Below are 16,210 nucleotides of genomic sequence, written 5' to 3'. Positions count from 1 at the left end.
AGCCAATGCATATTGCTGGGAAAACGGAATACTGTAGTAAGGTATAAATGAAGGTGCAGGAATATTCAACCTATATTAACTGTTAGAATAATTGACAGTACCTTAAGAAACTTAGAAAAGAAGCATCCTCAAATATTTTTTTTAAAAACTATAGATTATGGTCTTCTTCTTTTCCTTTTTATTGAGTAAAATGTATTAACTTTATTGAAGTTAAAATTTCTTCTTTGGTAAAAATAAATAAATAGATTAAAAAAAAAACACAATTACGCATTTTTCATATGCATTCTTGCATTCGATTTTCACCACAGACACAAATCTAACAAGTTAATTAACTAAATGGAGAGAGCTATTGGTAGCTCAGTTCACACTGCAGTTTACACTTCTTCCATAAGTTTTTATGAGCCAATGTTAGCAAGGCTAAGCTAACTTTGACCTGGTTATAGGGGTGAGTGATATAACCAAAATATCATACCATATGATGCTCAAAGGAAGTTCTATGATACACAATGTGCATCATAGTATATAGGTTTGGTCACAAAATTCCAACAAAACTGCAGTGTTGTTCGATGATACTTTATCGAAAAGTTGGATACTTTATCCAACAAAATGTTTGTCTCCAAAAATTTCATTTTTTATATTTTATTTATTTATTTATAATTAAAAATACAGAAATATTTATCAAACATAAAGCCAAAACAGTTAAAAAAAAAATATTAAAAAATTTATAAAACGATATTGTGACATCCACAATATCACAGAAAAGCATACTGTGACCTAATTTATCACAATGATATTGATATTATATCGTCATATCGTCATATCACCCAGCCCTACCTGGCTATATTATTCAGAGAATTAACATATGAATGAAGTATTTTTAAAAAATTGTATTTTTGGTATGCGTGTTGGAGCTTATGTTTGTTACTGCCATTATTACATATTGTTATTATAATATTAACTAATCACGGATCTCTCTCTCTCTCCCCCCCCCCCCCCCCCCCCCCCCTCTCTGTCTATTGTTCACTGTTTATTTCTGTCTATCACTCCACCTCCAAATGGATTGAATTAGGCATCTCGCAAAGGTAGCTAGAAGGGCAGTACTGAAATGCTGCTTGGACTCTTTGGGTGTGTGTTTAAAAAGAGCCAGCTGGTGGTGTGTAACAGCTAGTGAAAGTGTGTGTGTGTGTGTGTGTGTGTGTGTGTTTATCAGTACAGAGATAGATTACTTTAAAAAGCTTGTTACAAAGCAGTCATTAAGTGTGTGTGGTCTGGATACCTGAAGCCCTCAGGGAAGAGTGAAAGCGACAGAGTGAGGGAAAGAAACACTGAAACACTGTGCTGGTTCACTCACAGCTCCAACTGTCCATCACAGTAAAATGACTGATGGTAATGTAACTTGTAACCCATATAGGCATGTACAAACCACGGTTTGAACGCAGTGGGAGTTAATTAAACACTGCAGGAAGGAATTAAATATGCTAAGGGGTTAATTTAACACAGCAGCATGTAATTTAACCCCATGGTTAGTACAGTATTCCCTCTTGTCCTGTTCTGGAGCTTTGCAGTTTTGCCAACTTAATGGGGCCTTTGGGGTCATATTTTCTGAACAACTGAATTATTTTGACTGACATGACTCTAGATATGTTGGTTGTGAAGTAAGGGGAATATTAACTTCTTTTTGATGTGGCCTTTCTTGCCTGAGGTGTGACATCACCAGGAACTGGCCAATCACAGATAGGGTGTGTTGCACTATAACTGGCCTGAAAGGTCATGATTCTACTCATTTTATGGGACATGGCTATTAAAGTTCGTACAAAAAACATTGGATAAATGGAAAGTATGCCTGACTACTTATTCTGTTCCATATGCTAAACCTTGGCCAACTAGTGGCGGCCAGGTTTGTACTTGTACTTGTACGTTGTCCACCTTCCAAAGCAATGTGTAAATTATCACTGTGTGTGTTACTCAGAGTTGTGTAAGCAGTGTACAGAGTTGTGTAAGCAAAATTCTGGGCAAAAATTGGATGACTTTTGAAATGCTAGTACAGGTTGTTTTTTATTCATTCTCATAGATATTTTTATTTATGACAAAATGTGTAATAATACAAGACCGTATTAGAACCTTTGTGAAAAAAATACTCATGCAAACTGTGTCTTTCGGTACAGCTTGGCTATTTGGGCTTCTTTTTACACACATCTGGCAACCCTGGCCATAGCACATACAGTATGTCAGGAATACATACATCAATTTCCTCATCTATCAAACTTAAAATATATGGCAAAAAGTTTATGGACCATCACACCCACGTGTTTCATCTTCAAACCACAAAGTCAGAAGCGCACAATTGATATAGAACGTCTCTGCAGGCTGTAGTATTAAGATTTCCCTTCACTCGAGCTAAGGGGCCCAAACCTGTTCCAGCATGACACTGCCCCTGTGCACAAAGGGAGGTCCATAAAGATATGGTTTGCCAAAGTCGATGTGGAAGAACTCGAGTGCCCCGAGCTCTGACCTCAACCCCGCTGAACACCTCTGGGATGAGTTGGAATGCAGCCTATGCATCATGCCTTCTCACTTGACATCAGTGCCTGACCTCACTAATGGTCTTGTGAAGAAATGAGCACAAACCTCTACAGCCATGTTACAAAATCTAGCAGAAAGCCTTCCCAGAAGAGTGGAGTTTGTTATAACAGCAGAGGGGGGACCAAGTCTGTGTAAATGCACGTGGTTTTGGAATGGGCAAATATGGATGTAATGGTCAGGAGTCCACATTTTGGCCGTATAGTGTAATTCAACTCAGTAAGCAGCACATTCGTGGTGCAGTTAACTATAATAAAATTTAAATAGTTCAATTACAAAGTAGATTATTCTGCATATGGCAGCCTTTTCCTTAAAACCAATTACTGATCAAATTGCATTTTTGCTGTCTTATTGCCACACTTTACTGGTTTGGACATGAGTTTTTATTTAATAAAAACTTCATTTATTAACACATTATTTTCATTACTGAACTTGTATTTCCTCTTTTGACAGCTCTGTGGCTGATCATTTTCACCACTTCATGTTATCTTTTCAACTACAATTTGTGCTTCACACGGAGTGTGTTTAGTAGGCAGACCTAGGTGCAGTTTTGTGTGATGAGCTGCAAACTTAGTAAAGCTTAAAATTTGAATTTTGTGGCCACATAAAATGGTTGTGTACTGCAGCTCCAGATATAGATACATACAAACAAACTCATGAAACTCATCAGTCTCATCAGCTGTTTTGCACTCTTTCTGTCTTTGAAAGGCGCTATGTCAGTAGAGGTTCACTATTCTTCTTCTTCTTTAATTTTTCCATCATTTTGTTACATTTTGTCTAATAAATGATGTAGAAACCATTAAAAGTAAGGATAACATGATGCATCACAATGCAAAAATGCGACGATGTGCGTTGTGGAAATGTGTGATTCACGTAGTGGAAATCAGCCTTCTATTGATTATGCATCTACTTCAATTGCACTGTTTGAACACTGGAGGTCCCACATCCCATAGAGTTAAAATATACAGAGAGCACGCTGGTCACATGATCACATTCATTCGTAAGGAGCCTGCGCATATTCACATACGTTTCTTTGCTCAGCATAGTGTTTATTATAGTCAGTATCTAAGGTTAAGACACAGAGTAGACAGGTTTAAAAGGGGAACACTTTAAAGGAATTTCGGCTGACTTTAGATTTTGAATGTAGAAAATAGCTGTCCAGACACAGATTTGTGTGTAGGTGTATAAATTTGAAGCGATTGCAGTACAAGGGCACTGTATGATGTTCAAAGACATACAGAAGCAAGAAAACAAACAAAGCTTTGGACTGCAGTGAAATATGGTCAAAGAATCCTTGATGTACTTAATTTTGTACATATAATCTTGAGCAAAACTGACAGTTACATTAAGCTACTCCCTTTAAGATTAGTAGACTTATCTGCCTTACAATTAAAGAGACCCTGAATAAGTAATTTTAACGTATTAAAAATAATAATGAATTGTTTGATTTTTTTTAATGTTCTGGAAGTGAATAAGATTGGCTTATCTTTAAATCTTTCCTCTCATTATGAATGCAGAGATCTGTGAGTATGCATGAACATGCATTTGGAAATGCCCCATGCCCTCCTGCCATCAGATAGCTAGCTGGTCCATTAACTGCTAGTAAACTAGCCCACAGTATTGGTGTCTTGGACTTCTTTGTCATATTCTTTGAGATTTATTTAACAGCAGCCAAAAATAAGCTAAAACTAGCAGTGCAGACATGATTTTTAGCTAGTCATCTATCTTAGCAAAAACATTCTGCAGCAACAATTTTCCATGTACCAAACTACTTAGCATAACATAGGTTTAAGCCAGAGAACATTGCAAACTTATGTTGCCCTGCCACCAAATCTTTTTTCTTGTTTCAGAAAGCCAGAGAAAGACTTATTTGAAAAAGTTGAATGGAAAGAGTGATTCAAATGTACTTACTTTTTAAAATTTTGGGGGGAAAAACTTTGGTGCATGGACCCATCATTGCTGCATGCATCTATTTTTGTATAACCTTTCTTTCTCTGTGGGAAAAAGCTGGAGATGGAGAACTGAGAGTCAGACCCATGTTTAAGCAAAACAGAGGCACTTGTGTATTTTTATGCAAATTATGACTTTCTTGAACATGAAAGTGTAAACTGTTTATATTTGTGTGTGTGTCTCTTTGCAGTGGATCCAGCTGACCTTCTGAAGATTTTAGATTTTCCGAGTTTGCCTGACGGCGTAACGAAAACTACAGGCTTCTGCACACACAGGAAGTCATCGAAAGGGCCTGATGTGGCCTACAGAGTAACCAAAGATGCTCAACTCAGTGCTCCTACCAAACAGCTCTACCCCTGTGAGTGGACACATACATACATTCATGTGCTCATACACACATTCACACACACAGCTGATGGAAATACGTTTTTCTTTTTTTTAAATGTGTTAGGGATACAGATGGCTAAAAATAACTAACCATTAAGCATAATGTCATAAATTGTTGGCGATTTGTAATTCTGCATGGGTGTATATGCAAGAACAACTGTATTTAACAAATTTGATTGTGTTTCTAATTCAAACACTGGAAAAGAGACAGAGAGAGAAGAGAGAAACCACACTTTCAAAACTTTCTGCTGATGTGGCCTTTTAATATTTTTATTACACACACTCTATCCAATCTCCTTTGCGTTTCAGTCTTTCATGTGTGTTTCCTGTGTGTTTCCTGTGTGTGTGTGTGTGTGTGTGTGTGTGTGTTGGGGGAGGGGGGGTCATGAGGGCCAGTGGAGGATTGTGGGTGATGCACGTGCATGTGTTCTATAGCCCCTTTTATTGCTTAAAGCCCACCAGTAGAACACTGAGACATAAAACTGCCCCAGACTCTCAATTTAGCAGGAATGCACCTGAGACAATCCCAAGAATTTGAATGAGGGGGAAGGGGCAAGAGAGAGAGAGGCAGAGAGAGAGAGAGAGAGAGAGAGAGAGAGAGACAGACTGAGCAAAAAAAGAAGAGGGGAAAGAAAGAGTGAGACTAACTGAAAAAGACAGAGAAGCTAAGAAAAGAAGAACAGGGGAGACAGAGAGGCCGTTCAGCTCAGTTTAAAGTGTCTGGTTTCTGTGTGTGCGTGTGTGTGTGTGTGTGTGTGTTCCGACAGCAGCACTCAACTATGGGATTGTGTACTAATGTTTTCCACAGACAGACTGAGGTCATTCTAGCACCCTTTCCTTTTTCATTCTTTCTTTTTTTCACTTTATATAGACGTACTTTCTCTCTTTTACACAGAGACTTATACATGCAGGGACACAACCTAAATTAAAGTTGGCAGCATTCTTGCCTCAAGCAAAACATAGACACCACGCAGACGGAAAGTTTAGAGAGGTTTAGGTGTATAATCAGAAGTGATGCTTGTAGAAGAAGTGATTTACCAGCTGTCTAATCCTCCTTTTAGCCCCTTAAGAGCTTGTTAGCCTCCATTAGAAAAAAGAGCTTTAAGATGCTTTTAATGCATTGAAATGCCATTTTAAAAAGAAACCTGCTTTAATTCTCCATGCGAAAGTCATAATGCACAAAAAAACAGAGCAATTTGCATTTTGAGTTGTAAAGAAAGCAAATGTGAACTTCTACGTCTCTTTTTAATCCTTTTTATTAGCCTATTTATTTTAATAACCCAAATACTCACTCCAGTTTGACCAAAACCCAAATTAAGCAAACACCATGCAAAAATTACAATGTAATCCCAAAATAAACAATCCAAACGCACACATTATTCCCAGTCCTTGTCTAAATGTAGAAGTCCAAACACTGCTTTACAGGTTTAAAATAGAAAGCACACCCTACTACTGTTACCACTGTCTCTGGGTAAAAGTTAGCTATATGCTTATTCTCGGTTTAGTAGGCTGCCGGTCAAAGGTTTTTGAACATGTAGAGTTTATTTCTTATGTTTTAATACAGCTTACCCACTATTGTCAGTTAAATAAGGAAAAAATGAAACAATTATTCCATCAAATCCCTAAATCCTTATTTATTGACATGTTCATTATCCACTCTCAGATTGTAATGAGACTCTAAATTAGCGCTTTATTAAAGGCAAGTGCACTTTGGTACAGCTGTTACTGTAAGACTGTAAGTTAACGTAAGCCTAGGTTTATTTATAGGTGATGTCAAGCAGTGTTAGTATCAACTAAAAGACAAATATACTGGGTGCTCCAAGTGCCTAATTAAAATCTAGAGTTTTAATTATATGTAGTTTTATTCCTATAAAATAAAACAGTTCATTTATTGCTGTGTCTTGAGTTTCCAATTCTCCATTTAACGTAAATGTAAGTTTCTTAAACCTTAACCAGAAATGTTAATGCACCATGTACTCTGCACTAGCAGTGCATGTTATAGCACTGTGGGGTCCAGAGTGCACAAAAATCAGGGTGTTATTTTGTGCACTAAATTGACAACAAGTCATTGTAAGAACTTTGTAAGAATGATACATCACCCTTTGTACACAAACTGAGAAGTTTTGTTGTCAATTAATTGCACAAAATAAGTAATTCCTTTTGATTTTTTGTGTGCAAAGTAACATCACATTCCTGTTGGTAAAATTTGAATGCCCCTTAGGACTTCCGTCGTTACTCTTCCCTGATTGTCAAGCTTGTGTTATTCGCTTAATTACGCCTTTGGCTCCCTGAATTTAAACACAATAAATGCCCTTTAAATTCAAATATTGATTCTGGTTATAGCAGACATACTATATACAGTTCCAACAGGACAGAGCATGTTTTATCACTGCATTTTTACAAACAAGCTGAATATTACCATTGAACTAACTCTAACTCACTTACTAACTTTAACTCAATGCCTAGCTAACTTTTTCTCAATAACTTCGTTCTTAATGAACTGTCAGTGCACCATCACCTTGTTCATCCTTATTCCCTCTACAGTTATCCTAATCTCCCTTCTTCACAACTACAATCACAACTTTAATGTATTTAGGACATTGAGTAAATGTTATTGAACCTGGCCTTGACCATGTTTTGCACCAACAGAACACTTTGGTTTTCTGGAACATACCTAAAATAGCTAAAAGAGAACAGACCGACATTAGGTCCAGACATACAAAACTCCTCCTGCCTTAATGCACTGCAGAACTACCCACTAACAAATCACACTAAGCTACCACTGTATTTTACCACTGTCAGATCACACTAAGACATTTAAAAAAAGAAAGATGATTGAGAAGCTGGTAAGAAGGTAGAAAACAACATCTACACAACGACCCAGCAAGGGAGAGAAGCAGAACCTCAGACTGATCGTTCGTGTGTCTGAATCAGTGCTGCACTGCACAATCAAAGAACAGGACTACATGTGCACACACACGCACACACGCACACACACACACACACACACACACACTCATCCTCCAGAGTGAGAAAATAACTATTTTGAAGATGACAAGAGAAGAACGCATGAGAGTACTGTTACAAGAACAAGCCGTGTGAGTTTAGAGAAGTAAACTGAGAGACTGAAGGAGGAGAGGAATGAGGGATAATGAGAAAGCCAGACTCTCCACATGGACCTGGAACTCCTTCACCCTCCCCCTTTCTCTCTCTCTCTCTCTCTCTCTCTCTCTCTCTCGCTCTCTCTCTTTCCCTCTCTTTCCCTCTTTCCCTTCTCATTTTCTCTCCCAGTCTTTTTGGAACTATAAGCTTTACATCTGTAAATAAAGGATTGTACAACTTTTGGTCAAATTCGTGTGTGTGTGTGCGTGTGTGCGTGTGTCTGCAGGATGACTGCAAAACTAACTTCCTGTTTAACGGGCTTAAAATTTCCCAGAGGTCTTAGCGGCATCTGTTTGGCCAAAGTGTGTGTGTGTGTGTTTTACAGAGGAAAATCCTAAGACTGCAGTCATGTCTGGTTTTCTCTTCAAAGAGTCAGACTGCTTCATTCCGCTCTCTTTTCTTTCTGGCTTTTTTTTTAGTGTTTGTCTGGTTTAAGCTGTTTTGCCTTGAGTTCCTCAAGTCCTTCCAACCTTTATTTCTTCATTTCCATTGCTCTTTCATTCAAACACACACTATCTTTCACTAATTCTCATACACATTCTCTCTCTTCCTAACACTTTCCCTCTCCATCTCACTCGCTCTGTCTCTCTCTTCTCTCTCTCTGTCTCGGAGACGTATCACAGTAATAAACTGTCTTATGAGGAATGTGTGCTATTCTCATCCCCCTCTTTCTCAGTTAATATTGTGGAAACTGTCTCTGAGTTTCCCTCAGCCAAGAACACTTTATCTATGTTCTTGTCACAGCATTGTTTCTATTTACTATGTTGCTTTAAACAGAATTATTTTATTAATGAATATTAAATATATGTAATATCTAATCACGTTCAATTCCTGCTTCAGAATTTTGCGGGGAAAAGCATTTTTGGACATATATCAATATATATTTCAAGACATTACTCCTACCACGAAACATGTGCAAGGCTCACTGTGTTTACAAAACTGATACCAATTATAATTTTACTAAATGTCCACAAAATTAATTATTTTACACAGAGAGGGAGAAAAAAATAAAACATTTAGTACAACAATATAAAGTATCCAGCTGAGTTAGTAAGTGTCAGAAAAGTGTATCATTATTCCTGACTATAACCAGCATATTATTTTCCATTTATCCAAGCCAAGCACTGAAAATGAGGCACATATGTAAGAAGCAAACAACTAGAAGCATAGACTAAGGACAGAAGACAGTCTGTGCCTCCCAATTAATCCAATGAATTTTGCCCAGGAGAATCTAAAAACTGTAATCTGGCTACTGTAGAGAGGGACAGATAAAATAAGTAAACAGAAAAACATATAGGAAAAGGATAGAAATGGAATCAATGATGGAGTGGTGTGCTACGGCCTGACATGAAGCGCAGGACCGTTACTACCCTGAAGTTGATTATTTTCTAACAACTAATTCATATTATATTATATTATATTATATTATATTATATTATATTGCTAAATTATTACGTTAATTTTATTTAATAATTCCTCTTATACCACAGCAATGATTAATTTTTTATTTAATTTTTTTAATTAAGTTTTAATTTATTACAAAATCACACGTTGTACATTTAAGAATACATTTAGTGTCCACAAGACAAGTTAGATTCTGGTATCACATACATTATAGCAGCTATAAACAGTCATTCCTTCACCAGGCTCTCTCTTCCTCTTTTTTTTTTTAAGTTATTAAGAAAAAAAGACATTGAATATCACACAGTGCAGATTCCTCTGCCTTTTAAATGTCTCCTGAATTATTAGCTGTTGCTATTTTAAAAAAATATGGTAAAAAGTTCAGTAAAAATTCAGTAAAAAGAAATGGTATAGGACAAGGATCATATATCTAAAGTGGTGTTACTCATTGGAAATGATTAATAATTTGACATTTACAATTGATCTCATTGTTTCTCCATGCCTGCAGCTTCCGTTTTTCCAGAAGACTTCTCTATCGTGGCGACTGTGCGGCCGAATAAGGGCAGCCAGGCATTCCTGCTCTCCATCTATAACGAGCAGGGCATGCAGCAGCTCGGCATTGAGGTGGGCCGCTCACCTGTCTTCCTCTATGAGGACCACCTGGGCAAGCCAGGCCCTGAGGACTACCCTCTCTTCAGAGGAGTAAACCTGGCGGACGGAAAGTACGACACATGCATACACACACTTACAGACTCATGTAGATCTGTTACACATATACATACTGTAATTATACATACAGACAAACACACATTTTGACAGGTACACATGCAAATCCACAGTGTGACATCCTAGGAAAACACTTAGGATAAAATTTTCATCTAATTAAAATATTTAAAACTATATGTTCTCCTGGACTTCTTGTTTTTTTAAAGATATGAATCAATATCGGTATTTGTTGCAGTATCTTAACAGCTAGAAATTCAAAAAAGGAAACATTCATTTGTTTGTTCGACTTTAGATCAAAAGTTATGTCAGTTATGTATTTATGCTGGGAAAGTTACTCATATTCAGAGACGGGTCACACATGCTCATTTTTTGGGTGCCTCAGATTATTGCCTTTGTGTAGTTCACCTCTCTGATGTTATCAGACAAGGTATCCAAGATGGGGTTTTAATAGCAGCTAGACTGCCACTTTTAAACACAAGCAGTTGCCTTTAAGCAGAAGCAGATCACAGGTTTTTTTGCTGTCAAATGGAATGCAGTGTAAGGGATAATTTAAAAATAAAAAAAAAAAAACGAATACAGTTATATACTGTATGTCATATAAGGTGAATCTAATAGGAGTCTAGTGTATTGCCAGTATATTGCTGCATTAATATATGCAGTGTCTCAGATTAAGTCTCCTCCAATGTCCTCTGTGTAAAAAAAATTGTTTTAAGGACTGTATTATTAATAAATAGTGTCACATTTAAATATTTAATATTGGCCCCAAATGGCATTCCATGGTTTTTGTGAGTGTATTTACAGCCAGAAATATAATATCAATGTTTGCAATTTCAGTATTAACTCCTAACTATTCACACTTAACTCTGAGTACGGCCTTAAGTCAGCCAAACTGTGAAAGCTTTTGCTTTGCTTCGACCCACAATGTATTCAGTGAACAGTTTACAGCATTCATGTATTCATTTCTCAAGTGAACATATCTCCCAGCAAAGCTATGTATATCTGTGTTTGTTAGAAAATTATGCTTAAAGCGTATGATTAGAGTGTAATCTTTTATTTCTTAGTGGACAGAAGCTCACAGTGGATATGCTCTTGGCCAGAACATTGCCATCAATGATATATGAGCAGCAAACACAAATTCCAAATCAGATCACACAATACACAGAGGGTAATCCCATTCTCAGATGACCTTTGGATGAACAGTGAGGTCAAACACACCCTTGTTATTAGTGGGAAAATGTTGGCGTTTGACTATTGCCATAAAATAGTGCATCTGCTATACTGTGACTAGTTGTTTCTGTCGTCCCTTTGCTGTGATTGACAGTATTCTTGTTCGAGGAGAACTAGCACTGGTGTTTTTATGAGTTTATTTTGAGCTAAGCTCAAATATATTTTGAGTTTATTCTTAAATTAAGTGTATTTTGATCATAAAATGAACTGTTGTTCAAACTCCATGTTACTTTCTGAAACAATGAATTTGAATAGCATTTATTTCATATTTTATTATTATTTCATTACTTTCAGTAGCGGTACATTTTTTATCCATCTCTTCAGATTTTGCCCTGTGCCAAGTTCATCTGAATGAATTTATACTCTGCATATCTATGTTCACCTATATTTAGAAATTAAGTAGTTAAATCTGACCTCTTGTAAAATGAATAAAGATCTACAGAAATACAGTTCAAGTAATGTGACAGTGCTCATGCTTTACTGATAAGATGCTTCACTGTCTGTGGGAGGAAACTGTATAAAAAATTAATGTCATATGATATGACGCTTAAATAGCAACACATCCATTAATCTTAACTTATTAAAGCCGATGTGGTTCCTGATAAACTATTTCATTGCAGTAACTGTAGGGCAAATGCTGATTTTTCATTGGTTTTAGCTTTTAATCTCACAATACTGACACCCATGACTCACGCAGGTGAAGCCTTACACAAGCTGTGCACACACTTACATCTCCTACCCACACACACACACACACACACACACACACATTTTCCTTAATATCTTTAATGTGTGTGTAGGTGGCACCGTGTGGCGATCAGTGTCCATAAGCAGAGTGTTACGCTGATTGTGGACTGTAAGAAGCAGACGACACGCAAGCTGGCACGAAGCCCAAACCCCATCATTGATACTAAAGGCATTGTGGTGTTTGGTACACGCATTCTGGATGAAGAAGTGTTTGAGGTGAGAAAATACACACACACACACACACACGCACATTCAAACACACAAATTGTCTTTGATGCTTCATGACTGCCAAATACTCTTAGTAAGCGCATGTACTTGTAAAGTGCAGGTGTGGAGTGTGTGTGTGTGTGTGTGTGTGTGTGTGTGTGTGTGCACGTTTGGCATCGTGTTTAGCTCATAGTTGTGGGAATGTACCGCACACATTTGGCTTCACACTGCCTGACACTGTGGAAGAGTGATTGCAGTTGGCGTGTGTGTGTGTGTGTGTGTGTTATAGGCGAACTTGTTGGTGCCTTGATATTTCATTTTAGGGTTTTATATATTTATCAAGAATACATTTTTAAAAATTGTTTCTTTTTTGTTTTGTTAATACATGTATCCGTTAATGTTTCCCACATGAATATAATATTATATTCTCTCTCTCTCGCTGTGTGTGTGTGTGTGTGTGTGTGTGTGTGTGAGCACGCCTAGTTTATTGCCCTCACATGCTCAAAATGAAGTCAAAGCTTATCATTAACATTCAAAAGTTATAAAAATTTTTAAATAGAAAAGCGCCTCAGTGGTTTCTTACTGGCTGAGGCGAGACGAGCAGCGCATGATTAAACTGCATCACAGTAACAGCTGAGATTGGGTTTTAGAAGTTTAAGAGCACTGTGAAGCTGGGCTGCCACACCCAGCCCAACAAACACACTCTCTCACACACACACACACACAAACTAACTGCAACAAAGACAGGAAAAAACTCTTTTTTTTAACTCATCCACAAAAACATCCCTGAACGATCAATCCTTGACCTCCTGACCAGACTGGTGCAGCACTGAGCTGTATATCAGAGGTGGGGATGAGTTTTATTCCTAAATCCAGGCTGTAATTCTGTGGTCGGTTTATGAAAGTAACTTCTACTGTGGGGTAGAAAAACCCGTTATTGGAGGGAGATGGATATAGAAAGCAAGGGAGAGGGAGGGAGGAAGGGATGGATGGATAGAGAGAGAGGGAGAGAAAGGGGGGGGGGGGATAGAGAGAGAGAAAGGGAGAGAGAGAGAAAAAAGGGAGGGAGGGATAAAATGGAAAAATCTCTAAAGGTGTTCTGCATGGAAAGTTGTGGTCAGTGTGACATGTTCAGGCTTTGAACTTCAGTCTTGTTTCATGACATCATCTGGAATGTTGAGTTTTTTGTGGCACTCACATCCATCACCCTTTGTGCGTGTGTGTGTGTGTGTGTGTGTGTGCACGTATACATGTGGTTTTACTAGGTACAGACGAGGCTGGAGGAGTGAGAGTGATATATATATATATATATATATATATATATATATATATATATATATATATATGTACATTGGTAAAAGTGCTGTAGAAATAAAATGGAATTGATTTGAATTGAATAGACTCTGTGTGTGTGTGTTATATTCAGCTCAGGAAAAGCCATGAAGGCATGTGAGTGCACTTGACTTACACTTTCGCTCTCGTTCCGCTCCTCATTTCTCTGTGCGGTACATCTCTCTTCACTCTGTCTTTCATTTTCTCTTCTCCTGCTGTCTGTTCTTTTGTTCTGTCCATCGTCAGCAAGAAGTCTCATACTGTACTTGGATGTCGACTCTGCTTATGTTCTGCACACAGACAGATTGTCAGCAGACTTTCCACTGGAACAGTTTTGGTAAACAGGATTACTGCTGAGCCAGTCAGCACAGCTCTGCACTGTGCATCTCATTGTGCTAACTATTCAGCTCAACTATACCTTCTAGCTTTGACAGATAACTTGAAGCAAGTTTTCTTAGCACTGGGTAATGTTAGCTTCTCAATGAAAGCAAGTCTAGCTAATGTTAGCTATGATGTTTTGTACTAGCTAAGGCTAGTCTTTTACCTTACACGGGTCTCTCATGTTGTGTTAATGTTATGAAGAGTTGTGTGACAGTTATTTGGTCTAACTGTCAAGTGTGTATTTGGTCAACCAAGGATGTAGCGTTTATGCTCTTTCCGGTTGCTATTTTTCTGTCTTTTAGATGTTTTGATCACTGTGTTTTAGCCTTAGCTGTGCCATATTTTGGGTGACATGCAATATTTCCTGTTTTCATAAGTACTAGACTGAGTTAGCATTTGCTATGCACATATTAAAACCCACACACGCCGAACAATCCCAGTGCAGGAAAACGTGCCACTCGTACCACCAGTTTGCTATGTTCAAGGGTGAGTGAAAAATAGGGTTGGATGGATTGAAAGATGGATGGCTGGATTTTTTTCCTGCAGAAGTAGTGAATTAGAATAATTTGTTACAGATGTGGGTCCGTAATCTACTCAGAAGTCCCAGAGTCTTGCAGTAGGCCATCTGCATTTTTTCTCAGCTCTTGGCAAAAATGCAAAGTTCAGCATTCCCATAATGCACCTCTGTCCGGTCGGCACTGCAGACAGGAAGTAGAGCTAATCCCTAAAGACCCACAATCCCCTGCTGTGGGGGCGGAAAAGTGAGACGCAGAGAGAACGGAGAAGTGATGGGCATTCCTGTTGCTTTTGGCAGACAGTTTAAGGTCTCCTGATGCTGTGTGTCTGTGAGTGTGTGTGTGTGTGTGTGTGTGTGTAAGAGAGAGAGTGAACGAGAGAGAGAGAGACAGAGACAGAGAGAGAGAGAGAGAAGTGTCTGCAAAGAGGCACACTGTGGCTTTGAGAATGCCCAGATGTTAACAGTGGTGTGTGAGTCATTCTGCATGTATATTGTGTGTGTGTGTGTGTGTGTGTGTGTGTGTTGGAGACAGAGTTGTCCTTTTGGAACTTGCTCTCCTTTTGGCTCACTGAGGTTTGAGGTTATGTGTTCTCCTCTGCTCCCTGGTGGACAGAAGATGAACTGCACACCACCATGAACAGGTGTTGTGTCAGGTTGAAAGAGTGTGTGTGTGTGTGTGTATGTGTGTGTATGTGTGTGTGATGATTTCACCTGTTGATGTCTGTTGCTGTATGAGGGGCACCAGGAAATTTTGACCAATAAGATGTTGTTTCAGATGTGCTGACAGACATCCATCTATCTATCTCTCTCTTCCTCTCTCTCTCTCTCTCTCTCTATCTGTGTGTGTGTGTGTGTATATAAATCCTAACACACACACACACACACAAAACGAGGTTGGTTTTACTGTATTTGTGAGGACCTTCTATGGACATAATTACTGCTACAACTTGCTCTATCCCTAACCACAACTTCAGTTACCAAAAGGAATAAAAGCTGCATTTTTTTTTTGTAAAAACGGAATTTTTTACATCATCATTGTAAGGACATTTATTCCTTTTTTCCACAAAGGTCCAGAAACCTGCACACACACATTCACAGTTTAGTTTAGTAATAAATGTATGGGTGTTAGGATCATTACATAAGAAGGAAAAACTGATTTGTAATCATATTGTGTAGTTATGTTGTTAGTGCTGTCGAGTTGGTGGTATGTAACAAATCATTATATTGTAAATGAATGTTTTGTTTTGTTTATTTTTTGTTTCCTTCACTGTTTGCTTCTCTGCAAAAAATTATACCTTAGCAAGTGAAAATGTCTTGAATATCGGCAAATGGCTAATATTTCATTACATGATTATTATAAAAGGACCTCCAGGGTGCGCGGAGCTTGCATGTTCTCCTCGTGCTTCGGTGGCTCTCTCCAGGCACTCCCTCCAGACATGCGTTGTAGGCTAATTGGCATCTCTAAATTGTCCGTAGTGTGTGAGTGAGTGTGTGTGTGTGTGATTGTGCCCTGTGATGGATTGGCACCCTATCCAAGGTGTCCCCTGCATTGTGCCGCTAGTCCCCTGGGATAGGCTCCAGGCTCCCCACGAC

At 38.2% G+C, this 16,210-nt stretch overlaps 1 protein-coding gene across 2 annotated transcripts in view; it reads left to right on the top strand.

Moving 5' to 3' along the window:
* The window catches only part of col5a1 (procollagen, type V, alpha 1), a 90,514-nt gene that overhangs the window by 20,622 nt on the left and 53,682 nt on the right, over window positions 1-16,210 (top strand). For both annotated transcript variants that reach the window (XM_026929045.3, XM_026929044.3), the window contains exons 2-4: window positions 4,721-4,888; window positions 9,989-10,202; window positions 12,234-12,396. In XM_026929045.3, coding sequence (XP_026784846.2) covers window positions 4,721-4,888; window positions 9,989-10,202; window positions 12,234-12,396 — 545 coding nt within the window. The remainder of the gene's footprint in view (window positions 1-4,720; window positions 4,889-9,988; window positions 10,203-12,233; window positions 12,397-16,210) is intronic.

This window comes from Pangasianodon hypophthalmus, chromosome 15 (genome assembly GCF_027358585.1).
Source record: "Pangasianodon hypophthalmus isolate fPanHyp1 chromosome 15, fPanHyp1.pri, whole genome shotgun sequence".
Lineage (NCBI taxonomy): Eukaryota > Metazoa > Chordata > Actinopteri > Siluriformes > Pangasiidae > Pangasianodon > Pangasianodon hypophthalmus.
Note: the sequence above shows the minus strand (reverse complement) of the source record. Positions and strands in the feature narration are given on the sequence as shown.